Below are 20140 nucleotides of genomic sequence, written 5' to 3' on the forward strand. Positions count from 1 at the left end.
CCCAATCACGTGTCTTTGTTATGGTTTACCTTTAACCTTTGATCTGTCTCGCTTGCTCCCTGCTGTTGCATCAATAAATCTTACGAAATCAGGCATCACATTGATGGAGAAGGCATTATTTAGTCGGAAACTCAAATCACATTTATTTACCTAAAACACTATTGTCAGGAAGGTATGGCCTTTCATGAATTTATGTATTTAGTTATATTTGAAGTTGTGTTAGTATATACGTTGATATATGATAGTTAATGAGTTGGCATGTAAAATTGTTAACTCACGTCTCGGTCGTGTTCGCATCAGTCAGTAGTTTTTTAGGCCTATAAAACCATCTCCCTGGCCTAACTAAGTACTAAGTAGCCTACCTAGGAGAATAGCCTATAGTACTAGGAGACCGGAGACCACCCTAGCTATCCGCTAAAAATGGGCTCCTCCTTACTGAAGCCGACCTGGGTTGAGAATGGTTGATGATGATCATGATGATGCTACTGTATTAGTTTTAGGTTGGTGTACCATATACACTGACTGTCGAGGATTAATAATATTAATATATAGGGGCCTATTAATTAGATTTAGAAGGTGGAACCAAAATGCGGCTGGACGATTTTAATAAATATAGCAAAGAATATCAGAAAGAGCAATCCATGATTTTCCCTGCAATGTTTTCCACGGGGTAGTACGCAATACGGCCGGGATGTAATAGATAGGCAACAGCAAAGAATAAATAGATGTTGACAATGAGCTGGTTTTTTTTTTTTTGTGAATTAAATTCAGCGAATTCATTTAGCAATAAAGTATTTAACCATAATTCTATTTGATGTGATTTCTTCAAGTCTGCTTGCCTGAAGGTGATATCAATTTCTCTGTTAAAACGGTTAACAATCACTGATTGGCCATAGTTCGATTTTCAATCTTCTAATTTAGGCTATATTTGGACACAAGACTTAAATAATGTATTTTATCATAATATAATTTTAATAATTTTTATGTATTTTATTAGAGTTTAAGAGGTCCCCTGAATATCAACTGACATTAATTTGTCCAGTTAGAAGGGTTACCCTCTATAAATATTAAAGTTGAAATAAAAATAAATTGTACGATTTAAAAATTTTTTTAATGTTTGATTTTTGCACAAAATCTCACCAAACACTGATATTAGCAAAGACCTATCAAAAAGCCTGAACTTTTGCCAAATCTCGCTTCAACTTAATGTACCTTCATAAATTCCATCCTTTTATGTGGTTTTTGATAATTTTCGTAGCATTTCAAACATTTAAAATGCGACTCAAAATTGGTATCGATTGAAAGTTCAAATTAAGCATCATCATTATTCATTGAAAAGATTGGGAAAAAACGTGGTTGAATGGGACAAGCATTTCATGAACTGGTTTTAGGGAGCTTACAATTACCAATCTAGGTCAGGTCAATTGATGTATTGTCAGTTGTCTAGAAATCATCAAACCTGTGTCGAGGACACGATCTCCACATGCGCACAATGAATTAACATGGCGTACGCGTAGTTCGAGGTGGAGGAGTGAGGACACGATCTCCACATGCGCACAATGAATTAACATGGCGTATGCGTAGTTTGAGGTGGGTCAGTGAGGACACGATCTCCACATGCGTACAATGAATTAACATGGCGTAGTTTTAGGTGGGTGGGTGAGGACACGATCTCCACATGCGCACCATGAATTAACATGGCATAGTTTGAGGTGGGTGAGTGAGGACACGATCTCCACATGCGTACAATGAATTAACATGGCGTAGTTTGAGGTGGGTCAGTGAGGACACGATCTCCACATGCACACAATGAATTAACATGGCGTAGTTTGAGGTGGGTGAGTGAGGACACGATCTCCACATGCACACAATGAATTAACATGGCGTAGTTTGAGGTGGGTCAGTGAGGACACGATCTCCACATGCGTACAATGAATTAACATGGCATAGTTTTAGGTGGGTGAGTGAGGACACGATCTCCACATGCACACAATGAATTAACATGGCATAGTTTGAGGTGGGTGAGTGAGGACACGATCTCCACATGCGCACAATGAATTAACATGGCGTAGTTTGAGGTGGAGGAGTGAAGACACGATCTCCACATGCGCACAATGAATTAACATGGCATAGTTTGAGGTGGGTGAGGACACGATCTCCACATGCGCACAATGAATTAACATGGCGTAGTTTGAGGTGGGTGAGTGAGGACACGATCTCCACATGCGCACAATGATTTAACATGGCGTAGTTTGAGGTGGGTGAGTGAGGACACAATCTCCACATGCGCACAATGAATTAACATGGCGTAGTTTGAGGTGGAGGAGTGAAGACACGATCTCCACATGCGCACAATGAACAATGAATTAACATGGCGTAGTTTGGTCGTCAGAAATTGAAATATCCCTCTTAACTCTTCGGTTTAAGTTTGAAAAATTAATTAAAAAACCAATTGCTGGATTACCGTAATTTTGCTATTTGTTTATTGTACTTTAAGTTTTGCTATAATGTGTAGCATGAACAGTATAGCTGTAATCCACTTTTATAATTAGTACTGTTAGATGCTGAACTTATCACATTGTGACTTATCACATTATAGACAGAAATTAATGAATATAAATTATAATGATTAATCTTTACATTATTTAAAATGTCATCATTTTTTATGTTGTCATGATTTGATTTGCTCACATTTTTCTTGGTTGTTTTACCTGTAAACTGTACAAAAAGACTGATTTTTGTTACTAAATTGCAATTTAATTTTGATATTTGTTTTTATTGACAGACACTTATACTTGCTATGACTTTGGTTTATGGTGACAGTGATGATGCCTGTGTTCCTGATACAAATCACAATAAGCATGTTGATATGATAGTTAAGGTACAGTACCCTATTCTATTGCAGTCAAATCACAATAAGCATGTTGATATGATAGTTAAGGTACAGTACCCTATTCTACTGCAGTTTTCAGATATTCTTATACAGTATATTTAGTCCTTTCAAATGTCAACAGTTTTCAGATATTCTTATACAGTATATTTAGTCCTTTCAAATGTCAACAGTTTTCAGATATTCTTATACAGTATATTTAGTCCTTTCAAATGTCAACAGTTTTTTAAGCCCAGATTAAATATTAACTGAAAACTACTTTTTTTGTATAAAGTTTAAATTTAATTTGGTTTTTGGTGGAAAGCTGTAATTTAATAAATGGGTGGGGATTATTAAAATGGTTGATTATCATCCTTAGGGTGGGGGATGACGATGGGTGGAGTATAATAATGAATGTTGTTTATCATTGTGATATAGGCGTGGTAATTATAAAGCCTATTGTAATGAAATAACATTTATTCACAGTTTTTAGTCTCAGCTTTGGATCAAATACCTTTGATGTTACCTAAACTACAATGTGTATTACAAATTCACCCAATTTAAAACAAAGCTCATTTTTAGCTTTTCTATTAATTTGACCTTTAGTATACAATAGAAGTAAATACTTACCAATGGCAGGCTAGCAAACGGTAGACAACACCTACCAAGAGAGTAATATAATATTTAAGAGAGTATGTCTGTCCGTTGAATATTCATTAAGTTTGTGCAAGGTGTTCTATCAGCAAAGTAATCATTAAAGTGTCAAATCAAGCTGTCATTAAGTAAGTAAGCACTCTATACATTTAAAATATTAATTTATAAAAAGTGATGTAAACAAATTTATCTTGGTAACTTAATTAATTTAATTATTTTGTTTTCTTTAAATTAAATTAAAGTAGTAAACAAATATCAACCTGACCTAAAATATGATTAAAATAAATTTGTTCATATGTTTGATGTTATTTTTTACTCGTGTCCATTGATAAGCAAAATAGTTTAATTTGTCTGTTTAATTGTCAAAAAGTTAATTTCCTGTTTCTTAATTATTGTGGTCAATTCTATGAAACTTCATGCATGAAAAAATGACTCCTGTAACTTAATAATTATTATTATTATTTGTTGGTTAGCAAACAAGTAAAACTTTTGTTATTTTTATATCAAATTGTTGATGATGATTACTGGCTACAGTGATCATCTCAATTATTAAATAATATCATAAATAAGTAATATTATTCTGTTTTTCATATTTGTAAAAGTTAAAAGTCAAATCAACTGATTCACGAACATGTGTAAGCTTCTTATTTAGTATGTAAATTGGCTATTAGTTTTGAACCAATAAGATAGTGTGATTTGTGAGTCATTTGGCAAAATAGGACAGGTTTTATTAGTTATTGATTGATGTTGTACTGATAAATGCAAGACTTGTGCTAACTTCTAAACTAGGTGGTTGTTTGGGAACAATTAAGGCAGCGGGCCTGCTTATTCTATTGTTGTCAACATTATTATAATTATATAATTTATTATTACACTAGTAGTTTGGAAACGTCAACATGACTGAACTAGTTATAAAGGTTTGTTAGACTGTTACCATTATTATTGCTATTTTGGTCAAATATTATCACAATTTTTTCTTTTATTTTTTATTAATTATTATTACTTTTTTTTGCAGAAAGAATTTACAGGTAAATGTGGAGAGATGGACGGTTCATGTAAACGCTGGAATCGTTCAGTTCCAACAATTAAAATCAAGCAAGAACCAAAAGCACAAGAGGTACCAACCGGCTTTGACTTACCCGATGATTTGAATTCAAGTCCAGTTGGTAAGTTTTCATTTTAAGCAATAGTACAAATTTCTACACACAGTGGCAATATGTTACATATTCTTTCTTTTTTATATTTAATCATATTTTGTATTTTTTCTACAAGGGGATATAATATCTTAGCAATGGGGGGTTTAATCTGTCAAATCCAAGTGAGTCCAAAATCTGTTTGGGCCTCAGCATTATTCTCACTCTTGGTTATTTTTTTTTTGGTGAGCGAAAAAATATTATTATTATTAATGACGATGTCATTTCTATGATAAATAAATTATTTACTGTCTCCCTCAACAAATTCTAACATTATTACTTGAGAAAATGTTTTTTAATATTTTGATCAATATCCAGCAACATTTAATTTAAGTTACAGTGGTTGCATGTTTTAAATCATCTTTTTTTTTATCTCACTCCTTCCCTTCCTAATGACAATATTTGTTTTGCTTATCTGCCCAAATTTTTTTTTTTTTGGGGGATAGTCGGTTTTTAATGTATTTGGATGAAGCACGCACATTGAAACTAAATAAGGATGTACAAACTTGAAAATGATACTACTATTCTCTGTATATTGTTACGTTAAATTGTATATCTTTTTATAGACATACAAGTTTTTATAAGAGATATTTTGGTAACAAGTATTAAAAGATATTTTTTGATTTTCAAATTTTCTCATATTTTTGATTCAAATTCAAGTTAAATCTTAAATATCAATTAAAAGCTAAATGTTGTTACCAAAATTAAAATTTATATCCAAAAAAAAGTAGTGTATTTATAAGCGAAATAAATATTTAAAAATGTAGCTGGGTTAAGGTCAAAATTAATTGAATAATTCCACTTGATAATCATATTAGCACCACCGAAGATTTGTTCATATTTCAGATCTGATTGGCTGGAAATAATTTATTGACTGAAAAACAGTTTAATTTAGTTTTGATGTGAAGGATTAGAAACAAACAAATTGAATTGCCTACAACATTCATTCATTGAATCAGTGCAAAAACAATGTTTGCTGCATTTTGATTGGTTAATTTATTAAAATATGTTGTTTACAGTGAGCGCTTGTATGGTGTCATTCAGTGATAAGCTTAAATAGGAAGGAAATCTTGGCTATCTACACGCACCAGCTGTTTCCTAAGGTTCTTTCACTGTAAGCTTCTCGCCTCCTATGTTCACAAAATGAAACTATTAACCACTCCTAAATATTCCAATAAACAACTCATAAAAAGTCAAGTCATTACTTCTTTGACATTTTGGGTTTTCCATTTTCTTAAAAGATTATTATTATTTTTTTTAAAGATTATTATTACATAAACATGTTCAGCATGTAATTATTTTTACTGCCTAAGTGGATCACTTTTATTACTGTAATAAACTGTATAGAATGGGTGTGGGTTTGTTTCTCTTTATATTGGTGACACTCCAGACATTATTTTCATGAAGAGACAGACAATAACCAAGCAAGTTGGCTGAACAGTAATCAATTGATATGCTTGCTCAATTTCATCTTTGCCTCTAATTTCCTGTTATCCAAATTTGTCAGTACTTTCATCCATTCTGTACCAATGACACACCCGTTAATAATAACCTTATGTTTTTCCATGCTATAACTGTCAAATTGTTTTCCCGTCTGACTGATGCCTCCAACAAAATGCTATCGTTTTAATACATTTTCCTTTCTCTATTAAATCTTTTTGTTTTAAAATTTGGGAATATTACATATTGTTAAACATTTATTCAGTTACAATCTTTATATAAATCTCATGCTTCTTCCCTCTACTGTATACTTTCTTATTTTAGATTTTCTAATTGTTGTGATTAACTCAAGTAAAATAATATTCAATATTTTTAGGGTTATTTTGTTCAGTTACAATCTTTATAATCTCTTCTCTACTGCTGGTATTTATTTGTCTAATTTTTAGATTTTCTCATGATCTATTGTTAGTTCTCTTTGTTAAAGCCCAATTTGTTCATTGTCTATACTTCCTAATGTATAATCTGTAAGTAATATGATTTTGTTGTTATGACATTTGACCCTATCAGATGACCTTAAATCTTTCAAAAAGGAAATTAATAATAATTATTCAATTAAAACTGTTTGCCTCACCCATTTGTTTACTCCTAATGCAAATCATGCTGCAGAAGTTAAAAACAAGTTAAATAGTTTCGTTAGGGAGTTAATTATTTGTGCAAATATGACTTATATATTCATTTCAAGTCACATAAGTTTTATTCCAAACTGCAACAGTTAAAAACAAGTTAAATAGTTTAGTTAGTTGAGTTAATTATTTGTGTAAATATGACTTATATTCATTTCAAGTCAAATAAGTTTTATTCCAATTGCAACAGTTAAAAAACAATGAAATAGTTTATTTCAGGGAGGTAATTAATTGTGTAACAAATATGGTTTAATTAATATCAAGTCACTTAAGAGTTAATTATTTGTGCAAATATGACTTATATATTCATTTCAAGTCACATAAGTTTTATTCCAAACTGCAACAGTTAAAAACAAGTTAAATAGTTTAGTTAGTTGAGTTAATTAATTGTGTAAATATGACTTATATATTATTCCAATTGCAACAGTTAAAAAACAATGAAATAGTTTATTTCAGGGAGGTAATTAATTGTGTAACAAATATGGTTTAATTAATATCAAGTCACTTAAGTTTTATTTTGCTGCATAGTGACAATGTTGTGATAATAATTATATTAAACAATGCAATCCATTGTTTCTGTACAATACATGTTTGTTCTCTTTAATCCTTTTGGATGTTTTAAATTAGTAATTATTTCATTCTTTCTTCAGTAATTTAATTTCTAAAATATAAAAGTATTATTTTTTACAAAATATCCAACCGTTCTTAAGGTATGGTAAATAAAATGATGTCATGGGTTATGTTGATGTTCTTAATTCAGTTTTTTGAGGATTAGTACTTTAGTCGTAAGAATATCTAACTAATAATTAGCTGGAGTTAAGGCAGAGTAATAAAGTTACTACACCTCAAGCAAACACTTGGATATTGTACCATCCCTAGCCACAACATTTTATATTAATATTATTTATTTAAAATTATATTCTGTGTAACTTTGTCAAATTAAATAATGTACATTATTTTTTAGATTTACATCCAACTATGCCCCCACCCACACCTGGTACAAATGCTTTGATGAATGCATGGTTGAAAGAAAGTTTCAGTAGTTTTAAAAAGGAGCAGCAAAGATTGAGCATACCATCAGGTAAACCTGTTGTCCCACTTTGTTTTTTATTTCCAGGAAATTTATGCATGGGATTTATAAGTAAAAAATGAGAATAATGATAATGCACCTTTCAGGAAACTTTCAATTGCTTGGTAGATGACAGATAATACACAAACTGTTGAGTTCCTGTTTTATATGTCAGTGTACAGTACATGTATTTAGTTGTTAAGTTCCTGTCTAACACTTTATAATATCATCTATAGATTACTGGTAGTTCTATTAATATGCCAATTTATATATATATTTTTTATTTACAGATCCTATCCATTGGAATGAGTGTCATGTAGTTGCTTGGTTGTTGTGGGCAATCAAAGAATTTTGTCTTGAAGGGGTAGTGGTCGAGAATTTTAGTATTAGTGGGCACAAACTTACTAGCCTTTCAAAAGAAGAATTCTTGTCGATGGCACCACCGTTCATGGGAGACATTCTTTGGGAACATCTTGATCAACTCAAAAAAGGTTTAACAAATTCTGCTATTCTACCCATTTTCTGTATTGTGTTAAAAAAATCCCTCATAAAAATGTATAAAATCAAAATTGAAATAGGCCATTTTGTCCAAAAAAGAAAATATAACAGAGTAGTGATTTTGCCTATGAAATAGTTAAAATACGGTTAGTTACAGTTTATTGGGTTATATAATTTTTTTTACATTCAATTTTTATGTGATATTAAAATGGCCTATTTTTTCTAGTGTACTACCTTACTGTACATGTTATATGTACAATGGACCAAGTTTAAATTAAAAAGCATGGTAGTATGATTTGACATGATTGACATTATTTGTTTATTTTTGAATTAACAATTAAGTGTTCTTTATAAATGTCTATTGTTAACATTGACTGCTGCAAAAGTGACTGGTACTTTTTGATTGACAAATGTTGAATTCCTTCTTTATTATAGGAAGCATTGATTCACAGACTGTACCTTTTACTGCTGAAAACACCATTTTACCAAACCAGACATCACTTGGAAACCAGTCACAGTTCTTTCAGTCTATCAAACTTGACACTTTTTTACCATCCTCTGGTAAGTTCATTAATTATGTTTAATCAACTTTTCTAGAATATTAGTTTAAAAAAAGAAATACTCTACAAAACTATATTATTATTATTAAAATCAAATTAATTAATAAGTTAATAAATTTATTAACATGTTTTGGGCATAGCCCATCATCATGTGAAGAGATTTGTAACAAAGGATAACATATATCAGTCAGGTACCAGAGTTAAAAAACTGTATAATGTTTCCATTCATATTCATGATTTTAAAATTAAGAAAAAAATATTAAAAGTATTATAGTAAATAAAGTCTTATTTAATTTAAAATATACTTTTTTTAGCAAGTGCTTTAAATTGTGTTGCTGTCACTCTCAATTAAAAGATGGTTATTTTGAGTGCTTTGTATAACAAGTGTCTTATCATAACAAGAGATCATGTCCATTGTTTTGCCAAGTTAACTTGTTTGTTCAGAAAGAAATAGCTTTACATGATGATTAGTAATTAATGAGCAGAAACAATAGAACAGCACCAGACCAAATAATCACTGTCCTTGCTTGTCAGTACCAGATAAGACAAGAGTAATTGTTGTGGATAAACCAATAAACTCCAGATGGTAAATCCATTTTGGTTGTGTGTCTTGATTTGAGGGATTTATGTGTGTTGTTAACCTAATCCACCTCATGTAACTTATCTTTCTTTACACAGGAAATCAATAAGAATTAAATTGGAAGAGTGTGTTAATGGTCATAAATTAATTAATTGCAGACAAAGGTTTAGCTTATTGGCCGTTTCCTATATGTTTATTCATATATGATAGTATTTATTTAAAGGAATCACCTTTTATATCATTGGCATATTTTAGTTATAAAGTATGTATTTAGTTCTCCTTTTGGTTTGTGCCTCTGTTAAAAAAGCGTTCCTCCAAAAAAAAAAAAAAGCTTATTAATATTTCAAAATAATAAAATAATTATATTATGATATATATCCAATAAAATTGACTGGTATATAAACTACAATATTACGCTATAACACTTTTTGACACCATAACAATATTTTAAAATGATATATAAAAAATTAAAACAGGAATAAAAAGACTCTAAATTCTAATTTTACATTATTCCCAATAATAATAATAATATATTGTATCACGATACAATAAAAAATACTGTATTAAAAGACATTTACTACATATTAAAAAATTAAAAGTAGTAAATAATAAAAAATATAATGAGTATCAAAATACTGTATAATATTTTTGAATAATAAATTACATGTTGAGAGAGTAGGATTGTAGATCTAGATGTAAATGAATGCCTTTTAATGAATATTCATAAGGCTTGTTGTGACATGTTGGTATTTTGTTTCCAGGTTTGTCATTGGTTGCTATTGTTTATTTTTGAAGGTTCCTATTGGTTGTTAACTTTACTGTCATTCAGTTTCTCAAACATCTACTTGTTTTGTTTATCTTTCATTTTTGAATATTCAATTTTGGAACAAAGCCAATAATTAGAGAACAATGGATTGTGGGTTAACATGCATGGGAGGTCATAACCCCTTATGTAGTATGTTCATATGGTAATCTTATCTAGTGTTCAGGTCTGTCCTTTAAAGGATGTACGGTAGGCTAATCAGTGACATAAGTTCCTGTACGTCACAGTTATAACTCCTCATATTCATTTTAGAGAAGGTGGTATAAGACTCAAGTTGGTCATCAGACAGTCAGACACTCTTCTTCTGTCACTTGTTGTTGTATTAAGTCTTCAAGAGGATATTGCCTGTTGCTGTCTACATACTATTCATAGATTCATCTACCAACAAATCATGCTCATTTAACTTATTGATATTCAGAAGATTTAAATAACTTTTTTTTCCAATTACTACCGTGTTCAAGATTGATAATATTAGAATGGGAGAGACTTGTCTTTTAAATACTTTGGATCATCTTACTTCTTACATAGGTTTTCCAGATCAAACACCTCAAGCAGTTCCAGTTTCACTTCCTTCAATGACACCTTTCAGTGATTGTGGAATGTATCAAGTCTCTGAATCATTACAAACATTAAATGATTTTAATGCCGAAGATTTGTTGAACATTAAACAAGAGGACAACACATCAGATTATTATAGTGTTAGCTCGTCACCGTGTTCATATTTAGAAAACACAACACCAACTACTCCCCCAGAAATGTACAACACTGCCACACAGAACTTGTTTGAACACACTCGACCGCAGCAGCAGTTCTATCCAAACAATTATGCTAGAGGTAAGTCAATATTTTATCCTTAATTCTAATCATTTTCATTTGTGTTTGTAATGTAATTTTTATGGCAAACAAACTACAACAAATTACTGTTTTTTAAATTTTATTTTATAATATTCTACTTTGAATAAAACCAGTAACTTTAGTTCCAAATCCAAGCACTCATTTTGGACAAATGTGTAAATATTTTATCTATATTTTATTTTTCAGTTTATGGTTATGATATGTTTGACCCATCAATGTTGGGGTACCATACAGTTCATGTGTCAAAGGTCATGACAGATCCAGTACATCGTAATGATATGAATCTTATGAACACGTTAGCTAGTAGGACGCCATCACAACAGTACCTTGAACAACCTTCTAACCCAGTTATACCAGCTGCAGTTCTTGCTGGTTATTCAGGTAAGAACACCCTGTAAAATGTTCAACATTGTTTATTTCAGTTAGGATACACCCATCATTATCATGAACTAACCATTGTATGCTCATTCACTACTTATTGTTCTTTTCTTTATTCATTTCTACTCCACCCTCAGTGTCATTACTCCCAACATATTAGTAATCATTTGTCTAAAATAATATTATTTGTGTTTTTGTTGAAATTCAGGAAGTGGACCAATACAGTTGTGGCAATTTCTTCTAGAACTTTTAACAGACAAAACATGTCAACACATTATTAGTTGGACTGGTGATGGATGGGAATTCAAACTGTCTGATCCTGATGAGGTAGCACGTCGATGGGGCAAACGTAAAAATAAACCCAAGATGAACTATGAAAAACTAAGTCGTGGTCTTCGTTACTACTACGATAAGAACATTATTCATAAGACTGCTGGTAAGCGTTACGTGTACAGATTCGTGTGTGATTTGCAGAGTCTTTTGGGGTATTCACCAGAAGAACTACATGACATGGTTGGTGTCAATCCAGCTCGTGATGATGACTGAATATCTTACTTACTTTCAATCATAATTGTCTTTCAGATTTTAACCAAATTATTCAATGTACCCATTTATTATGTTGTGTGCCCAATCCCACTATTACTGCTATTCAGATTAATTAACCACCTCATTGGCTATTGGAGCATTTTTACTGTTGCCCTGCTGATGCCAATACTACATGATAAGTAGGGCTACTCCACTCCAATATGTATGATGTCTGGTGATTGTCAAGACATTCCAAAATTGGCCTCCTAAATTTCCTTAATGAAGTTTTCCAATTGGAAAAACATTGATATTATCTACTTACTGCCCTTGATATTTTGTTTTGGTCAATTCCAATAGGTAAATTTAGTTCCATTTTTTAAACAGCCAAAGTCTTTGTAGCATGTACTGTGGAGACAAGATTTTTGTACGTGGATCATTTGTCTTAATTTTGTAGTAATTTTTCCAATTTTCTGTAAAAAGAAAAGGATGTCGAGTTTAAAAAATACATTGCATAGTTAGCATTAATTTTGCTGGCAAAATTGAAAAAAATAGAAAGGAATTTGCACAGCTTAAGGAACCATTTTGAAAGTGTTTAATATTTAGGTACAAATAAAATATGCAGTGTTTAATGGATTTATTATTTGTTGTTTACAAATTCAATATCATTAAGCTTTGCTATACATACTGGTGACAATGCTGTTTGTATCAGCTGTGTCGCTGCATCAGCTGACTGACAGAATACCTTGTAGTTATTAATAAGGTATTATTGTGATATTCTACTTTATACTAAAGTGAAAGAAAACATGATGCGGGCATCATACTTTGTAGTAAAAGTTTATTGTTGGAGAAGAAATCTTGTAAAATACTATTGGATTCATTTGAGTGCATGATATATATAGATATATACAATTAAGATGCTATTTTTTTTATATTTTTTTCCAACTTGTTTTTGTATAACATGCCTTATACCATTTTACCACTGGTGCTGTTTATGTACATACATCTTTTACTTTCATTTTAAACAGTACATTCAAATGTGTCAACTTTTATTTAATGTTATTGCATAAGATTGCAAGTGCCTTTGATATATTTTGTCATACAAATAAAAAGTATTGTTGGAAAAAGTTGTATAGAGTCTGTCTTTGAGAATTAAATGTTATTTGTTTCTTATCTTTAATGAGGGTAGCTTATCCATTCCAGTGATCCTTATAGAAAACAATGTAATATAGTGTCCAACAAATCTGAGTGAAGTATGACCAAGGACTGACTATTTAGTATTCAAATCTGAGTGAAGTATGACCAAGGACTGACTATTTAGTATTCAAATCTGAGTGAAGTATGACCAAGGACTGACTATTTAGTATTCAAATCTGAGTGAAGTATGACCAAGGACTGACTATTTAGTATTCAAATCTGAGTGAAGTATGACCAAGGACTGACTATTTAGTATTCAATATATTACACATTTATAAAAAATGACAGTCTTTTCTTCAATTGCTTTTGCTGTTCAGTTTATCGCAACTTTTGGGATGTAAAAATGTTTGACATGTGAGTTTGGATAAATCTTGAAGTATGAAAACAATTGTTTTTTTTGTATTTTTAAACCGGGTCGCTCATAAGGCAAATTTCTATACTTGAAATGTGTTCATTATGGCATCTCCATAGCATTACTGTAGAGACCTATTTCATGTTCAAAACCTCTAACCCGAATCACAGTTACCTTCAGTACTTCCTTTACAGTGTTTAACAGGAAACATTAAGTCACTTGGTTTTGTGTTGCCTCTGTCTTGTGGTATATGTCAACATGTACCAACTATGACTATAATAATATGGAATTTGACTTTCAGGAAATGTAGGGATATTAGCTGTAGGCACTATATAGGTGTGTTCGTAGAATAGAGTCTGTTCATTTACCTACCTCATTTAGTTAAATGTAGGGATATTAGCTGTAGGCACTATATAGGTGTGTTGGTAGAATAGAGTCTGTTCATTTACCTACTTCATTTAGTTTTATATCCTTAATATTATTAAGCCCTTCACGCTCGAAAATGATCAATAGAATATCATAAAATAAAAAAGAAGGAAAGCAGGGGAACCATTTATAACCGCTCCGTTCTTCAGCACATTATTATATTTCAGACTAAGCAAAGACAATCAGACACAACTGGAAATAAAAATTGGGAAAATGTAATTGTCATTCTGCCAACCCTGCACTAGTGACGAGCGGCATAGTTTGAATGACAACAGCAGCATGTGTAGTAATACAGGCCAATGTACTAGTTCTAAGTGAGACTAATAATATAACAGATTTCATTACTATATTTTAACTTTTCTTTTAACGTAAGTATTTTTAAAATTTATCACATTTGGCCTTTTTTATAGGCTAGGGCTAATACCAAAGAATATCACTCACGGTCTAGTATACATATACAGTATAGTCTAGTATATTTTACATTTGTTATGGTTAAATTACTTAGGCCAATTAACTTAAAATATAGAAGTAAACGAACTCTTCTGACCGAAGCACACCACATCGGTACAACAATTAATTAAATACGAATATTCGTTATGTAGTAGGTAATATGACTCTTTGTTTTCCGAGTTTCTTTCAGTTATTAATCACCACATGTAATTTGCATAGTAGGCTAGCCTAGTACTTAACAACACGTGTACTTAAACATAAGTTGATGGAAATATTTTATTTCATTTCTATTAAAGAAGTGTAAGCATTAAATCCCACTTCACAAATCAGGTATCATTTCAAATCATATCAAAATGAATAAGATAAGATAAGAAATACTAAATATGCATAATATAATGTCTGTTAAATGTCGAATTGCAGTTCGCGCGAATCGAACATTAATTGAGTTCTGATTGGTTTCGCATTTCTAGAGGGGGCTGTTCATGTTTGCTACTTCGTCCTATTTTTTTGCTACCTCGTAACAAAAAATGAAATAATATTTAGACCTACTTCTTCGCTAGACTTCTTTCAAATATAATCATTAAATATTTAAACAAAATCGATTTTTATGGTTATATGTACAAAAAATGATTTTTTAAAACATATTATCTATTAAGGCTATAACAAGAAAAAAATAAGAAAAGTGTATCGTCCCCTGAAGATGAAATTGGCCCGACATAATTTATTTCTTATTCCATTTTTGTTAGGAGCTTTGTCGTATTAAAATAATATCAGACCTGACAATGAATAGATACAATGAACCATGATACTGTTAAATTACAGCAATACATAAAGTTGGTTGATCCTAATAATATTAATAAATGATTAAGTTGTATTGCGTACGATATGTTAGGCTGTGTAAATTCCAACCTAAATACTGGGTTACTGACCACTTTTGAGAACAGTCTTACTGTGCCGTGACGGTACGGTGATAGTATACCAAGTCTCACTGTGCCGTTACGGTATGGTGATAGTATACCAGTCTCACTGTGCCGTGACGGTACGGTGATAGTATACCAAGTCTCACTGTGCCGTGACGGTACGGTGATAGTATACCAGTCTCACTGTGCCGTGACGGTACGGTAATAGTATACCAATCTCACTGTGCCGTGACGGTATGGTGATAGTATACCAGTCTCACTGTGCCGTGACGGTATGGTGATAGTATACCAGTCTCACTGTGTCGTGACGGTACGGCGATAGTATACCAGTCTCACTGTGCCGTTACGGTACGGTGATAGTATACCAGTCTCACTGTGCCGTTACGGTACGGTGATAGTATACCAGTCTCACTGTGCCGTTACGGTACGGTGATAGTATACCAGTCTCACTGTGCCGTGACGGTATGGTGATAGTATACCAGTCTCACTGTGCCGTGACGGTACGGTGATAGTATACCAATCTCACTGTGCCGTGACGGTATGGTGATAGTATACCAGTCTCACTGTGCCGTGACGGTACGGTGATGATACCAGTCTAGTGCCGTTACGGAACGGTGATAGTATACCAATCTCACTGTGCCGTGACGGTTCGGTGATAGTATACCAGTCTCACTGTGCCGTTACGGTACGGTGATAGTATACCAGTCTCACTGTGCCGTGACGGTACGTTGATAATATATCAGTCTCACTGTGCCGTGACGGTACGGTAATAGTGGTGATTTTTTAGCCATTCTTACTGTACCGTGATGGTACGGTGATACAGGTTAAAATCGTCCACGAGTATTTTTGTTGGGTGTGTGGTAACAGTTGTATAAGAGCAGAGCAACATGTAAATCCACGTCCACTTGGATGCAACCCAAACAATTTGACCAATCACAAGCTAGTTTCGATGACTCATCGCGTCGTGATTGGTCAAATTATTTGAGGCGCGCTTATGTCCCTGAGTTGCGTCCAAGTGGGAACCAAGCTTATACCGCAGCACTGAATATAAATAATAATTATAATAAAAACAAAATGCATTCCGACACATCTTAAAGAATACGTATCTGTAAGTGCCAGTCATTGCCTTGCCTGTTATATCATAGAATTTGTAGTTTCAAAAATAAAATACAGTTTTGTCAATAATAGTAAATAACCGTTTCGATAAAATATATTTTTACTTCCTGGAGCCTTCGAAAGAAAAGTTGCAATAAGCCAGTACTTCTTAAGCCTACTAACTCATGCAAGTCGGACGTAATTATTACTACTGAATTTTAAAGTTGTTGAAGGGAGACCTCTATTGATAGTTTTAATTCGTGTTTTAAAGGAAATACTGCACAATTAGAGTATTTTTGTAACATTTTAGTTTGTTTAGTTTTATTTTGTGTATAAAATGTTTTGATTTTGATAAATTTTATTTATATTTGTCGACCAAACAAATTATTGTGGGGTAATAAAGTCACATACCCGTTTAAAAAGTATTCTCATTACAATAATCATTTTTAGCTGCCAATGAAAAAACAAAATTAAACAATACAGTATTTTCGATTTGCAACATTGTCTACAAAGGGACTGTAATGGGTAATTTGAACAATCCCCACTAAAAGTTAGGCTTTGTCTTAAAATCGTGTAACACATAAGTTAAGAAGGAGGGACATAGCCTACAGAAGGAGGGACATAGCCTACATCGACAATTTTTTAAATTTAGGAGCAATATTTTTTTTAATAATGTGTTTTATTCATTTAGGTGGTGGCTTTACATCCAATATATGACAAGTATCCAGCCTATGCAAATTGCACCTCTCCATTTTATGTTCAACGGATCAACACTGATGTTATCAAATGAGACTATTCCTCCTTCCACCAGGTAATTCACCATTACACTGTTTACATTACTAACAACATATCATACAGTCCTATACCTATTATATTTATGCCATGACTATTTAATTTGCCTATGGTAAACAATGTTAAAATATTGAAATGAAAATCAACGATTACAACGACGACGACGACCTAAATGGCCTTTATACATTACTGGGACAAACTTCCTTTAACCAATTCACAGATTATGTGCGGGCATGCCCCGTATTTGAACCATTTAATTTCTACATCCTCACAAATCGAAAGCAACTATAAGAGTTGATGATAAACGTCCCAGCACCATTATAAAACATTTTTGTGATATAATTATTATATCATTAGGACATTTATATTATAATATATACAATGTTTTCATTCAAAGCTAGATAGATTTTTTCCACAAAACTAAATAATTTTCACCAGATTTATTTTGTATTTAAGACAGGACCACAATACAAAACAAGTTTTCTTTTACCTAATTGTGTAATCCTGTTAAATAAATAAATAAAAACAGACTTTTTGACAAAACCGTTAAAAACCGTTAAAAGTCACCAAATGTTCGTTTTACATTTTTTTTGATTGATTTCTTTATTAACTGAGTCAACACAGATACATACATTATAATCATTATTTGCATAATAATCAGTGATTTCGTCAATGTCAGAGACACTTCAAACTAAATTACCAACAAATAGTACTTAGATATATTATAGGCAATTGTATTGTAAAAACAAAATACAACAATTGTAGGTTTATGTCATCTAGTTGTGTATGTCTGCTTCTATAAACTTTTGAGTTGAAATTTTTAATTAAATTTAAATGTGATTTCCTTTCAAAACAATTTCCTGTATTTATAACTATTCAAATTACCGGAAATATCTAGAGAAAAACAACTTAAAATGTACCGATTTAGACAAATTCAGGCAACAAATACTGCTTACATAGGCCGAAGTCACATTTTGACTCTCTTTTAAAAACATTTAAATACATTACGGTACATGAAAATACATGAAATATGGATATAAACCTGAGTTACAGATCATGTGGTGCTTGAAGAAAAAATATTTGCATTTTATTAGGGATATATAAAAGAAGAGAATTCATTAATCACTGCACTCCCAACACTCTCACAAAACATAATATTGAGGGTATATACAAGAAGAGAATTCATTAATCACTGCACCCCCACCACTCTCACAAAACATAACATTGAGGGTATATACAAGAAGAGAATTCATTAATTACTGCACCCCCACCACTCTCACAAAACATAACATTGAGGGATATACAAGAAGAGAATTCATTAATCACTGCACCCCCACCACTCTCACAAAACATAACATTGAGGGATATACAAGAAGAGAATTCATTAATCACTGCACCCCCACCACTCTCACAAAATATAACATTGAGGGTATATACAAGAAGAGAATTCATTAATCACTGCATCCCCACCACTCTCACAAAATATAACATTGAGGGTATATACAAGAAGAGAATTCATTAATCACTGCACCCCCACCACTCTCACAAAACATAACATTGAGAGTATATACAAGAAGAGAATTCATTAATCACTGCACCCCCACCACTCTCACAAAATATAACATTGAGGGTATATACAAGAAGAGAATTCATTAATCACTGCACCCCCACCACTCTCACAAAATATAACATTGAGGGTATATACAAGAAGAGAATTCATTAATCACTGCACCCCCACCACTCTCACAAAACATAACATTGAGGGATATACAAGAAGAGAATTCATTAATCACTGCACCCCCACCACTCTCACAAAATATAACATTGAGGGTATATACAAGAAGAGAATTCATTAATTACTGCACCCCCACCACTCTCACAAAACATAACATTGAGGGATATACAAGAAGAGAATTCATTAATCACTGCACCCCCACCACTCTCACAAAACATAATATTGAGGGTATATACAAGAAGAGAATTCATTAATTACTGCACCTCCACCACTCTCACAAAGCATAATATTGAGGGTATATACAAGAAGAGAATTCATTAATCACTGCACCCCCACCACTCTCACAAAACATAATATTGAGGGTATATACAAGAAGAGAATTCATTAATTACTGCACCTCCACCACTCTCACAAAGCATAATATTGAGGGTATATACAAGAAGAGAATTCATTAATCACTGCACCTCCACCACTCTCACAAAGCATAATATTGAGAGTATATACAAGAAGAGAATTCATTAATTACTGCACACCCAACACTCTCACAAAACATAACATTGAGGGTATATACAAGAAGAGAATTCATTAATCACTGCACCTCCATCACTCTCACAAAGCATAACATTGTGGGGAAAAGTGGGCCATTTTGACCACATTTTGGCCCCTAACTTGGATCCTAGATGGCGGATGATGTTCAAATATAGTTTAGAACATTCCCGGTACAATTGCGGTCATTTTGATACCCCATATGTAAAGTTACGTGCAGTAACAAACATTTGTATAACGAACAAACAGACAGACAAACAAACAAACAAACGTACAAACTCTCTCACTTATAATATAGATTGTGTACATAATGAGTGCTCTAATATTAATCGTAAAATAATGTCAATATTGTAGTAAAAAAACATAAAAAATGAAGTATATTGAAATAAAATAATAATGACGATTATGATTGAATGTACATTGAATTGACATCAGTAAAAATGTACCCGACTAGTATGGGGGTATGATGAATAACTTTTCACCGAAGATTTGCCTTTGATTTG

At 32.1% G+C, this 20140-nt stretch overlaps 3 protein-coding genes across 5 annotated transcripts in view; 2 read left to right on the forward strand and 1 right to left on the reverse strand.

The window, feature by feature from the left end:
* Positions 1 to 20140, reverse strand: part of LOC144849786 (prenylated Rab acceptor protein 1-like) — a 100456-nt gene that overhangs the window by 59589 nt on the left and 20727 nt on the right. The window lies entirely within an intron of this gene.
* Positions 72 to 13251, forward strand: LOC144849782 (protein c-ets-1-A-like). 3 transcript variants are annotated; one of them, XM_078706835.1, is made up of 9 exons: positions 72 to 172; positions 2786 to 2881; positions 4539 to 4689; positions 7804 to 7920; positions 8199 to 8399; positions 8842 to 8967; positions 10898 to 11203; positions 11411 to 11605; positions 11811 to 13251. In XM_078706835.1, the coding sequence occupies exons 2-9, from the start codon at positions 2801 to 2803 to the stop codon at positions 12146 to 12148; spliced, it is 1515 nt and encodes a 504-aa protein (XP_078562961.1). In that variant the 5' UTR covers positions 72 to 172; positions 2786 to 2800; the 3' UTR covers positions 12149 to 13251. The 3 variants fall into 3 exon arrangements, with proteins under 3 accessions (XP_078562961.1, XP_078562963.1, XP_078562962.1); XM_078706837.1 differs by lacking the exons at positions 72 to 172; positions 2786 to 2881 and adding an exon at positions 2912 to 2941; XM_078706836.1 differs by lacking the exons at positions 72 to 172; positions 2786 to 2881 and adding an exon at positions 4301 to 4440.
* The window catches only part of LOC144849780 (transcriptional regulator Erg-like), a 33272-nt gene continuing 30389 nt past the window's right edge, over positions 17258 to 20140 (forward strand). Inside the window, exon 1 of the mRNA XM_078706832.1 lies at positions 17258 to 17375. The gene's annotated coding sequence lies outside the window, so the exon portion shown is untranslated. The remainder of the gene's footprint in view (positions 17376 to 20140) is intronic.

Source organism: Antedon bifida, chromosome 8 (genome assembly GCF_963402885.1).
Source record: "Antedon bifida chromosome 8, ecAntBifi1.1, whole genome shotgun sequence".
Taxonomy (NCBI): domain Eukaryota; kingdom Metazoa; phylum Echinodermata; class Crinoidea; order Comatulida; family Antedonidae; genus Antedon; species Antedon bifida.

Coding starts and splice junctions, on each gene's coding strand:
- LOC144849782 (XM_078706835.1), top strand. CDS start 2,801: ATGACTTTGGTTTATGGTGACAGTGATGATGCCTGTGTTCCTGATACA. Junction 4,690..7,803: donor TTTGAATTCAAGTCCAGTTG/GTAAGTTTTCAT, acceptor ATTATTTTTTAG/ATTTACATCCAACTATGCCC. Junction 11,606..11,810: donor AGTTCTTGCTGGTTATTCAG/GTAAGAACACCC, acceptor GTTGAAATTCAG/GAAGTGGACCAATACAGTTG.